We start from the raw sequence: 11,787 nt of genomic DNA, 5'->3' as shown, positions 1-11,787 counted from the left end.
ACAGCTTCACAAAACTGATGTCAAACTCAGATTGTTATTTTTTGACACTAGTGACGGCTGTTTTTGCAGTATGGCAACTATTGAATGGAGCTAATAAAAATATTGCATACATAAATATTGTACAATCAATTGTTAATAAACACAAGCTGCCATACAGATTTTTAATTGCTTAAATATAAAAGATTTCCTCGTTAAAAATAGTAAACAAAAGAGCAACTATGTAATTGACGTTTTCTGTTTCGTTCTGAAATAACTAACAACGCCACTCAACACCAATGCTTTTTCTTATAATTCTCTACGTTGCTCGTAATTTGATTTCAGCTTCGGGTGTGGTAGCGGATAATAAGACAAATAAATAATAATATCAATCAATAAATATATCAATAATATCAATACGAATCCGGTAATAGGTATTGGATACCGGTATTCTAAAAGTCAAAGTTTATATTAGAAGCTTAAATATAAATAAAACAACATCTGTTTTCTTATACCTATTATTTTAATACTTACATTAAATATACATAATATAATACACATTAGATATACAATAAATATTCAGAATAACATTTATCTAGAACTTATCCTCAAAAAGTTGGAGGAGCCTCTTTATTTCTGCTATTCGTGCAGCTTGTGCTTGCACGGGTATCATTGCTTGGGATACTTCTTCACCTTTAGCTAGAATTGTATACATGCTCTTAATATTATTGTCCATTGCATCACATGTCTTGCCAACTGCATCTTTGTACACTTCCATATTTTCAGCAGTTAGTGAGGAATTTGAGTGCAGTATACTTGATAGGTTCTCAATTAAATTATCTACAGATTGTGCAATCCTCTGTGCTTCATATTCTAGGTCATGTAATACTGTTATATCTATCTGCCCAATCTGAGGTGCCAGTATTTGTTTATATAACTTTCCCGAAGGTGTACTAGAACGGGATGCACTAGAACTACCAAATACTGGAGTTTCACCTCTCTTTGCGATTGGACTAGATAGTTTTATTTTAAATTCTAAGTCATCTGCTACATAATGTGTCATTTCCCCCTCATATCTTACATGCCCATCTATGTCCAAGGGAAGCTTTTCTTGTTTGCGGTTTTCTGAAGGTAGGTCATAAGGTCTTGATGGGCCTGGAGCTCTTTCCTGCTCGTCAGGCTGACCTTGGTCAGAGTGAAATGATATCTCGCTATAAGAAGCCGTCATTCTTGCCGATATTTCCTCATCCAGGTCAATATCCCCTTGCTGTTTACTAGATGAATCATTTAATAATGCTTTCTGTTCTCCTAATGGAGATATTTGCTCAGGGTTATCTGCCATTGTTAAATCTGAAACACAATAATAGTTCAAGCTATGTTATCTATCAGTTTTTTATATTAGCGACAGCTGAATGATAAGTTTACGATACTCAAAATCTAGTTGGCATGATAACTTACAAATTATTGGAATCTCCTAGTTTTCAGAATATTTATATACGTGCTTCTTTTAATTATAATAATATTATTTCTATGAACACCATTTTAAACGTTAATTACAGTCATTATTTTTGGAAAACACAATTGATTTTTTGTGTATCTACTTCAATTTTTGACATTTACGGTAAAGTTATTATGTTAAGTTATAGTGATGTGCCTGTAATGGACTGTCATACTCAGATAAAAACCGTAAATTGCGCGACAAGAAAGTTATTTAGCTAAGCGCGATCAGTGGTATTTTACAGTACATACATTTTAGTCATTTTCTAACTTATACTATTTCGGAAATAATTTACAGATTAACAAAAACCCAGAAGTTGGATTACTTTTGCTTGAAGGGAAGGATATGCCTGTGTTTTTCTCAGTTTGGACATCACTGCGCGGTGTGAAATACATAGTAAATTGTAAGACTTTGAGCATGAAAGTAACAAAATTGCACCATCATTACGCAATCGCAATAACTGCATGTAGAAGGAGTATTGACGAACTGCAATGCTTATAATACTGTACATCTCTAACATTTTGAAAAATGACAAATTTGCGGGAATTTTTGACAGTTGTCAATAAAAACATCGTGAGTTGTGGATTTCGTTTCGTATCAGTTTAATTCATTGATTTTTCAAGCTTTTCTTTAATGAAATAGTATATTGTTTTTGTCAAAAGTGTAATAAAGAAAACGGTGCGTTCCATTGGTGAGTTAACAATTGTAAAAGTCGGTGGCAGCAGAAGTACATTGTTCATTTAACATGGCGCTGTGTAACGACATGTGCGGGTGATAACGCTCGTCCTTTGTCGTGCTAGTTTTCTATTTTGAGTGTAAAACATTTGTGTTGTTAATGATTTACGAGTTGCGTGTGTTTGTAACGTCGTAGGGCTGTTACATAACGGATTTTGGGTCTTGTATGTAAAGTTACGACACAGCTACTGCAATGGTGAAAACCCGTCGCAGTAATGGAGAAAACGGGGAGGTTGACGATGGGAATTACGCTATGAACGACGTGGGCATCGTTTCCAATGAGAAGGTGACGTTGTATAAGCCATTAGTTTGTTGTGCAGTGGTTTGGTATCGAGGCTTTGTATAGAACACCTAGTGGCAACTTCCTGTCCCTGTTTACCCGTAGGTACATGACTGTCGCGAGTGCACGTCGATGCATGCGCTTTTAGTGCTTAATGTTGGACTTACATTATTGTTTTATGGCCACAGATGGGTTTTTTAGTGAGTCAAGTTCTACTTATTGAGTGCTTAGATTCCAAGCTACTTGTATGTGTAATTACAATGCCTTGACACAGCTATGATGTCAGAGATCTTAACTGTATGTTATATAAATACGAATGAATATCCAAATACAAGATGCAGATAGTTTACACACACTTGGTTGCATCACTCATGTCATATGAATACTGCATACTGTAGGAGTGTGCACTTGACTTGAATAGGATTGATATATACATTCTTATAAGAATTATTGCATATTGGAAATGATTCTAATGTTATTTACTGTATGATGTATGTGTAGAACACTATAACAAAATCATGTTTCTTATACAGTTGATTACTGCCTTAGATTTCTATATTGTTTTTATGAGGGCTCTGAAAATAAAACAGTCCATAATTCGGTTTTTCTTCTAAAGTCAAGCATTCTGCATAATTATTTAGATTATTTTAACAGTTTAAACCTGTTTTAACCACAGTACTAGTTTTCAAATTGTAGTTCATTTTTGAAAACATCAATATTGTAGAGCGTGTTCGGGCACAAGTAAATTTGTAAGCATACCATCCTCCAAGCCTTTTTCCCAACTATTTTGGGGTTGGCTTCCAGTCTAACCGAAAGAAAAGTATATAAATCTGCAAGTATATTGTTGATTGAAATACATGCAGGCAGGTTATAAAAGAAACAAAAAAATGAAGAATACACAGACTCACAGAAGTAATAGTCTGATCATAGCGTGCTCTTAAACCTTATAGCGTCATCCCAAAAAAAATCATTGATAAAAGAAAATGATACAGAAAGAAAAGAGAGAGTGCAAAAAAATATTTAATATTTCTAGTATGATGACTAGTGGTTTTACTACAAACACAGCACCACACCTTAGAACACATTTTTAGAATAAGTAGCAGTCCTTCTAGAACCCAAAAATGCTATTTAGTTTTAAAAATACGGGGTGGACATCAATTTGTTAGAAGAAATGAGTGTTTGTCTCTTTATTATGTTTTTAAGTAAAACGGGTCATATTTTCAAAATGTGTTATGAATGACACTTAGTTTGGAGTGTTGCACATTAGAAATACCTTTGGAATATTCACATACCTTAACATGTTACTAAGTTTCCTTAAAACTGTGATAATCTTATATTTATAGATATAAGACATGTACCTGCATGGGGTGTATGTGGTTCAAATATGTTGTTATTTTATAAAATATTTTGTTGGTTATTCTATAGTACTTATCCAATAAAATAAGATCTACTATAAACTGGCAAAAGCTCATAGAATATACTTTAGATTGTTCCCACACCATACAAAATTTGTGTTGGACTTATAACCACTAGCAACTGCCTGATGCCCTTGACATACTGCAAGGAATTCTTAGAACCGAAAGCTTCAGTATTTGGCACAGTAAATACTAGCTAGTTCAGTCTTGAATTTGCACCTGAAATGTAGATCTAGGTACATTTGGCCCCTATTTCCTGTGACCCAATATTATGACATGACTGGCTGTCAGTTATGAGTGTTGTGACTCAGTTTCCCCTCAGACACCAAAGCATATTAGTGTGTATACTATGCTCCCATCTAATAATCTTTTGTTTGTATTTATTCATCCAAAATGATTTGTTAGTGTGTGTAATAATGCTGAAATTAATTTAACAATTGTAGACGCCTAAGCCGTCCAATTGGACACCCCGAGAGTTGAGGAGCAGCCAGTATAAAGTGACCCGGAAGATACAACGCTGGCCTACTAAATGTGAGTAATTCTAAAGAATTTTGTAGAAGGAAAGGAAGTACATATTAAAGATTATTCGAATAAGAAATATTTTCAGAGGTTTATAGAAAACTGTTTAATTAGAGTGTCCAGTCATACTATCATAATAACAATTTGTAAAACAAAACCAAAACATCACCAGTGCTACCAAGAACCCTGAAGTATCTTTGCCATCACATTGTTAAGAAGTTTAATAATATTACTAATATTATTAAACGTTACAGATAGCCGCCGCCTACGAACAATTAAAATGCCTCGGATCGTGTTCCCCGAAAGCGATACAGAACCTGAAAAATATTCAAGGAGGTAAAGTACAAGATTTCTTGCATAGTAGAGGTTTATCCCCACAGATCAGTGCCGTGTCACGGAGCACGTTGTAGTAGGAACGTATTTTATCAGGAGTAAAAAAAATCGGTTCATATATTGTCTATGATTAACGACCATATCACATCCGTGGTTAAGCAAAAGTGGAGCTTTCCTAAATGTCCGAACGAGCGAACGTTCCTGCCTACTGATGTATGGGCGGGGATACTCGCAAAATATTTTTCATAGAAATAAATTGTTTGTCTTGGGGGCTCTATAAAATCTTACATTGTAGATCCAGACAAGTACGCGTGTTCTTTGCCGACGACAATGATTCAACTAACAGAAGCGTGAAGATACGCCGCAGTCGCGGGCCGCGGAAGAATTACATGGAAGATAGTGAAGACAAGCCGATACAAGAGAGTAAGTGTTATTGTCAAGCGAATTTATGCCTTACTAGCTGTTGCCCGCGACTTCGTCTGCGTGGGCAATATAGAATTGTCAAAATACTATTTATCCGGTATATGCATGTCTGGTCATTTATCATCATCATCATCCCCCTGCCCTTATCCCAATTTTATTTGGGGTCGTTATTATGTTTTCTCCTTCCATACTCTTCTATCTGCCGTCGTCTCTCATGTGTGACCTTTATATTTAAATGAACGAAGAAAAGTTTGTGACGTTGTGGAAATCTCTGGACCTAGTCAACCGATTTGGAAAATGATTACGTATGGGGCGTAAGTAATTCTCACAGGATACAAAGGTCTGATAAAACTGTCATTTGTACATTTTCTGCAGCAACTGCAACTTATCTGAAGCCAGAAACTCTGTCAAACAGTCATTCCATGTATAACGTGGTGTCCAGATCACTGGGTTGAGGGGATCATGTAGGTAGTCACTCCAAGTAAACTATTGGTACTCAGACAGATTCGGTTTGACTGGAAGCCAACATCCACATAATTGGGGAATAGCTGGGTGGATGATGACATCAGGCAGGCGCATAGTTTCACTACAGGGGGAAACACTTGAGGATTTTCTGTGCACTCACTCACTATGTTAAGTTGGGATTCCACCGAAATGTTTGAATTAGTTCACGCACAGGCCAATATCTGTGAGAGTCCAATTCATGTGTTCGTACTTGAAGGATGTAGTTTTTTTTTTTTTGAAAATGCACAGCGTCATCTAATAGCGGTAGGCAGAACTTCTCAACATAACTATTAACATAACATTATTTTGTTCGTTCCATTACGTACTGATAGGTTCAAACTAATACATTTTACATCCTTCATCATCCCTTATTTTATCACCCGTGGGCGTTGAATGGGGGTTGAATTAATCAAAATCGTATTTAAGCGAACGTCATCATAAAATTCTGATTCGTCATCAGGACTTCTTCATAAAATCTAAGAAGATGTATACAAACTTTCATCCCTTATTTTATCCCCTTAGGGATGGAATTTATCAAAATCCTTTCTTAAGGGTTGCCTACGCCATAGTAGCTTTATGCATGCAGAGTCTCAGTCCGATCGGTTTAAAATTGACAAAGTTTCATACAAACTTTCATCCCCTATTTTATCCCCTTGGGGGTAGAATTGATCAAAATCCTTTCTTAGCGGATGCCTACGTCATAACATCTACCTGCATGCCAAATTTCAGCCCGATCCGTCCAGTGGTTTCAGCTGTGCGTTGATAGATCACTATGTCAGTCAGTCAGTCACCTTTGAGTTTTATATATTTAGATTATGTTGGTGTTAGAGTAGAATTCTATATCATGATTTCTATTAATGACATTAAAGTGTAGCTACAAGGGTCTATTAATATACATTTGATGGGGCTGAAGTGTGGCTCCAAGAAGGTTGTTTGCCTAGCCTTTTTCATAATTGTTTTAAGGCCTTCCTCCTGTCATATTGGATACAGCTAAGTCTTTACCTCAGTTGCTCTTCATGCCAAGAAGATTTTTAGGATTTCTAGCTTTTGACTTAGCAACAAATAACATGTTAAAAATCTTCAAAATGCAGTAATTCCAGTGAGTGATGAATAAAACCTCCAATTTATGTATCTATTCTAGATGTTAGGCGAAGCTGTCGTAAACGCAAGCTCCTACACCACAATTTCAACGAGAGCTGGATCACCAACGAGCTGAAAGTGAAGGGCTATCCCGACCTGTACGGCTTTCCCGGCTCTAGCTCGTCCGACGAATTCTCTTCGGCTGACGAGGCCAGAGTCGCTAGCAAGAAACTGGTGAGTCACATAATATTGTTTATCTATATATATAAAAATGAAACCCGCTTTCCGTTGTCCCGACATAACATGAAAACGGCTTGACCGATTTGGCTGAAAATTAGAGGGGAGGTAACTTAGACCCGGGAGAAGGTTTGAGGAGTTTTTGTCACCATCCGGCTACGGGACGCGGGTGAAACTGCGGGCGAAAGTTAGTGTTATATATAAGACTTTTAAGGGCACACATGAACGGCATTGCACGGCGCGCCGTTAATTTAAGGTGCTGGGTTGTTTTTTTACGTTGTGCCTTGCTGTTCATGTAAAATAAATGTATGTGTAAATGTACAATTTGCGATAGCAATGGCCCACACCAACACTTCAGATAAATTGCGGTTTCCTTATCTAGTGGGCAAATCATTTCATACGATTGTTGTTCCAAATTCTAAGTTATTTTATCATGGAAATAATTCAAAAGTCCAATCAGGAGCCTGTAAATGGGGTATGTAATGTATTTGTTTAGTTAGTTAATTATGTAAGTCTCGATAAAAGGCTGTAACATTTAATTATGATTAGTTGGCCTGAATTTGTACTTTGTTTCATAAAACGCACTATTTGTATTATTCCCAGACCCGTAGTCATCCTCCTACCAACACAGATGAAGACACCCAACTGTCGCGACAGAGAAGAACGTCAGCTAGATTCAACAATAAGAAAACTAATGTAAGTCGTTTTCAGCGAAAATAACCAAACCCTCAGACCATAACACACAAATGAACATAGAAATATTTATTTTAATTTTTCTTGGGAACACAGCCCTTTTTTTCCATTTTGATGGACCGTTCAAAAAGGTTTAAGGAGTCCAAAAAATAAAGTTTTGAACTTCAGCGCGATTACTAAATCTTAAATAGAACATAAAATAATATACTTTCAGCAGCACAAAATAAAGCAATATCAAAATTATGTAATTAATTTGGAAGTGGTCGTTCTTAGCGACGAGACCGCCCATTGTATCACCAACATTGATTAGTATAAGATCAAACTATAAAAATTAACTACCCAATAAATCATATCTACCTACCTTCATCACTACAGGATGCAACAGAATCAGATTCAGATGAGGACAACAATCAAACAGTCATTGAGAAGAAACCTACAGAAGAGAACACGAAAGAAGATGAGAAGATGGAGGTAGAAGTTCCCGCGAAAGATAAAGAGGATGACAAGGAAGTTAAGCAGGAGGATCAGCAGCCCGTACAGGGACAGGATAGCGAAAGGTATGTTCACTGTTTAAATAAGTTTACCCTTGTGAAAGTGTGTAGCAGTGTTTTGTGATATATTTTGATAAGCGTGAAGTCATTATTAAAATAAATTCTTATGCGAGATTCCATCCTTGTGTGGCTCTGGGAAGGAAGAAGAATAAGAACACTATAGAATTTACAGAAAAAGTTTCGTGAAATCTCGCCATTAGCGTTTAACGAACCTTTTCATAAACTGGCTCTGAAAGTGTATTTGAGGATCACATTGTTTCGAAAGTAAACAAGTAGAATTAAAGAACTTGTGTTTTTCCTCGCAGTAATCAAGCCCTGACTAGGAGTAGAAGGAAGGCAGCTCGCGGCAAACCTAAGAAGGATGATAGTCAACAAGAAACAGGTGAATATCAGTTTCATTATGTCAAAAAAATGAAAAATGGGTTCTAAAGATTTCCATATAGGGCGTTATTAGTATGGCCTTATTAAATATATAGGGCGTTTTGGGGGCTATAAATTCAGAATTTAGAAAACATCATCCTCCAAGCCTTTTTTCCAACTATGTTGGGATCGGCTTCCAGGCTAACCGGATTCAGCTGAGTACCAGTGCTTTACAAGAAGCGACTGCCTATCTGACCTCCTCAACCCAGTTACCCGGGCAACCCAATACCCCTTGGTTAGACTGGCGTCAGATTTACTGGCTTCTGACTACCCGTAACGACTCTGCTAAGCATGTTCAATGACAGCCGGGACCTACAGTTTAACGTGCCTTCTGAAATACAGTCTTTGGTGTCTAAGATATACTTAGAAAGCACATACAAACTGAGAAAAGTTACGAACTTAGAAAAACGTCGTTTTAGAAAAAGAAATCGTCTTTTTCTTAAGGTGAATTTACCCAAGTGCTAGGCTACAAAAAACAAATTATCGGGGCACTTATAATCTAACTTGGTCATAATCTTTATACCAGAGTCGTCATCATCGGAGTCAGGCAGTGAGCTGACTCTCAGCCGTCAGCCGCGCCGCTCCAAGCGCACGCGCAAGCCCAAACCCGCCTTCGTGCAGATCGCGCAAGACGAGAACCGATCCAGAGGTAACACATACTGCATTCATTGACTAAAAAACAATTTTATTTTGTACTAGCTTCTACCAGCGGTTTCACCCGCATCCCGTGGGAACTACTTCCTGTACCTGGATAAAAAGTAGCCTATAGCCTTCCTCGATAAATGGGCTATCTAACACTGAAAGAAATTTTCAAATCGGACCAGTAGTTCCTGAGATTAGCGCGTTCAAACAAACAAACAAACAAACTCTTCAGCTTTATAATATTAGTATTGATTATTACACTATGTTAGAGGTACTGGTATTTTATACCCAAAAATGGACTTTAGGCAAATTGTATCTGATTATCCAATCACTGACGGTAACTTTATAAGGACACAATATTATTTTAATATATCAGAAATATTAAAAAAAAAATCTTAACAAAAAAAATCTACAAGCAGCGAATTGAGAACCCTCTTCCATTTTGGGAAGTCGGTTATGGATAGAGTGAAGTGGATAAGAAAAATAAGGAAAGCTGACCCCACCACCACAATACCATCCACCATGTGGGATACATAGCAGCAAATTGAGAGAGAGGTTCAAGATAAGATGAAACTTACTTAATTAAGGTAACTAATGAGGTTTTACTTTTCAGCAAAAACATTCACAATCAGAAAGAAGCCATACTGTCTAAGAGAGAGGAAGCCAAACATTTTGCGCAGAAAGACAATCAGATGTAAGTCTTATCATCCTTTATACAAGGTTCATTTTTAAATAGCATAGGTAATAATGTATGTATGTACTCTTTGCAGCACAATCACCGTCCAGTTCTACTAGCAGTAGTACATCAAGTTCAGATACTGAGGAAGATCTTAATGTGTCTATGAAAAACAAGACTAAGGGCAGGTGGGTTGCCTTAAAACCTTTTTTATCTGTACATTCATATACAAATAAGAAGTTCAGCCCAAGCTAGGGTACTTTTCTATCGTCAAAACTTTAAAAAGGCGAATAAAGTAATATACTAATTCCCATTCCTGGCCGTCCTGCCGTTTTAATGAAAACAAGCTGTGTATCACGTTTAAAAAATGATACGTGTGCCGTAGACTAATGTTTTTGCATGTATTCTCGGCGTTTATGTTGATGATTTTATTTGCAGACAAAAGTCAAAATCAACAGATGATAAGAAGAACGACAAAGCATTGAGAGACATACAACCTGTTGAAGTCGACGGTAGCGTCAGATTCACTTCGGTAAGTGCATAATTAATCGATAGTATTGATGTTTCGTACAAAACTTTTACTTTGATGTAAATATACCAAAAATGGTTTAACTATTTATTTTATTTATTTAACTCCCAATTTATTGTCCCAAAAACTAAGCTAAATGCATTGAACTATTTTTGGTTACGATAAATTCCATTGTTACCATGTACCCATCTCTTACAGGTCGGAGGCTTAGAAGAGCACATAAAATGCCTACGAGAAATGGTGCTCTTTCCTCTAATGTACCCAGATTTATTCCAAAAATTCAAGACTCGACCAGCCAAAGGTGTCTTGTTCCACGGCCCACCCGGTACGGGGAAGACATTGCTAGCCCGAGCCTTAGCTAACGAATGCTCGTTGGTTGGGGGAAGGAAAGTGGCTTTCTTCATGAGGAAGGGAGCGGATTGCTTGAAGAAGTGGGTCGGAGAGAGTGAGAGACATCTCAAGCTGCTGTTCCAACAGGTGATTTGATGTTAGATTTTTTTCTTTTGTTTTATTTTGTTTCTGTAATGTCGTGTCTTTTTTGTTTGTCTCGCTCTATATTAGATACGTCTATACTATATTTAAAAAAAAACTCCTTTCTTTTTTTATTACTACTGAAGACATCATCTGAAGATATCATCAAAATATATTTTTTTGCCTAACTATAGTTTTCTGCTCAGTTAGCTCATGACCATTCCCATAGTAAATCTTGCTCACGCAAGCGCCTCATAGATCTTCATAGGTTCGGTCGAGATCCTTTGTTGCCAAAACAGTGTGTTAACATTTCTTCAAGTAATTTTCACAGCAATAAATAAATAAATAAGAAAATAATGAACAAATTAGACATCAACTTATTTTTTTTTATTCCCAGGCGAACAAAATGAAGCCGTCCATAATATTCTTCGACGAGATCGACGCCCTAGCGCCGGTCCGCAGCGTGCGACAGGAGCAGGTGCACACCAGCGTCGTCGGCACACTGCTCGCCGAGATGGACGGCCTGTGTGACCGGTATGTGCTCTATGCGTAGATGAATAAGGTTTAAAATGAAATGACGAGATCGATGCTCTAGCACCGTAATAGCGCAGTGTGCGGCAGTGGACGGCTCGTGTGATGTACTGTGATAGTTTAAGCTTTATTTGAAAATGCTAGAAAAGTTATGTTTGTTATACTTCGACGACATCGACGGCGATGACGAGACCGGTATGCAGCGTGGCGGCAGGAGCAGGTGGACGATGTGGTGCTGTTTTGAGCTTTATTTGTTGAGAAGTAAGGTTTGGAA

General features: G+C 37.2%; 2 protein-coding genes across 2 annotated transcripts in view; one reads left to right on the top strand and one right to left on the bottom strand.

The window, feature by feature from the left end:
- Window positions 1-480: 480 nt before the first annotated feature.
- LOC110375830 (BLOC-1-related complex subunit 6) lies at window positions 481-1,607 on the bottom strand. Its single transcript, XM_021334093.3, has 2 exons — window positions 1,435-1,607; window positions 481-1,326 (listed from the first exon to the last, which is right to left on the bottom strand). The coding sequence occupies exon 2, from the start codon at window positions 1,316-1,318 to the stop codon at window positions 572-574; it is 747 nt and encodes a 248-aa protein (XP_021189768.3). The 5' UTR covers window positions 1,319-1,326; window positions 1,435-1,607; the 3' UTR covers window positions 481-571.
- A 309-nt stretch (window positions 1,608-1,916) lies between these two features.
- Window positions 1,917-11,787, top strand: part of LOC110375799 (ATPase family AAA domain-containing protein 2) — a 30,821-nt gene continuing 20,950 nt past the window's right edge. Inside the window, exons 1-14 of the mRNA XM_064039036.1 lie at window positions 1,917-2,495; window positions 4,348-4,435; window positions 4,678-4,759; window positions 5,052-5,179; window positions 6,825-6,997; window positions 7,604-7,696; window positions 8,069-8,250; window positions 8,550-8,626; window positions 9,191-9,313; window positions 9,920-10,000; window positions 10,077-10,170; window positions 10,421-10,514; window positions 10,710-10,988; window positions 11,380-11,516. Coding sequence (XP_063895106.1) covers window positions 2,403-2,495; window positions 4,348-4,435; window positions 4,678-4,759; window positions 5,052-5,179; window positions 6,825-6,997; window positions 7,604-7,696; window positions 8,069-8,250; window positions 8,550-8,626; window positions 9,191-9,313; window positions 9,920-10,000; window positions 10,077-10,170; window positions 10,421-10,514; window positions 10,710-10,988; window positions 11,380-11,516 — 1,724 coding nt within the window. The 5' untranslated portion in view covers window positions 1,917-2,402. The remainder of the gene's footprint in view (window positions 2,496-4,347; window positions 4,436-4,677; window positions 4,760-5,051; window positions 5,180-6,824; window positions 6,998-7,603; window positions 7,697-8,068; window positions 8,251-8,549; window positions 8,627-9,190; window positions 9,314-9,919; window positions 10,001-10,076; window positions 10,171-10,420; window positions 10,515-10,709; window positions 10,989-11,379; window positions 11,517-11,787) is intronic.

This window comes from Helicoverpa armigera, chromosome 18 (genome assembly GCF_030705265.1).
Source record: "Helicoverpa armigera isolate CAAS_96S chromosome 18, ASM3070526v1, whole genome shotgun sequence".
NCBI lineage: Eukaryota > Metazoa > Arthropoda > Insecta > Lepidoptera > Noctuidae > Helicoverpa > Helicoverpa armigera.
The sequence above is the reverse complement of the archived record's forward strand: the minus strand, read 5'-3'. Positions and strand labels throughout refer to the sequence as shown.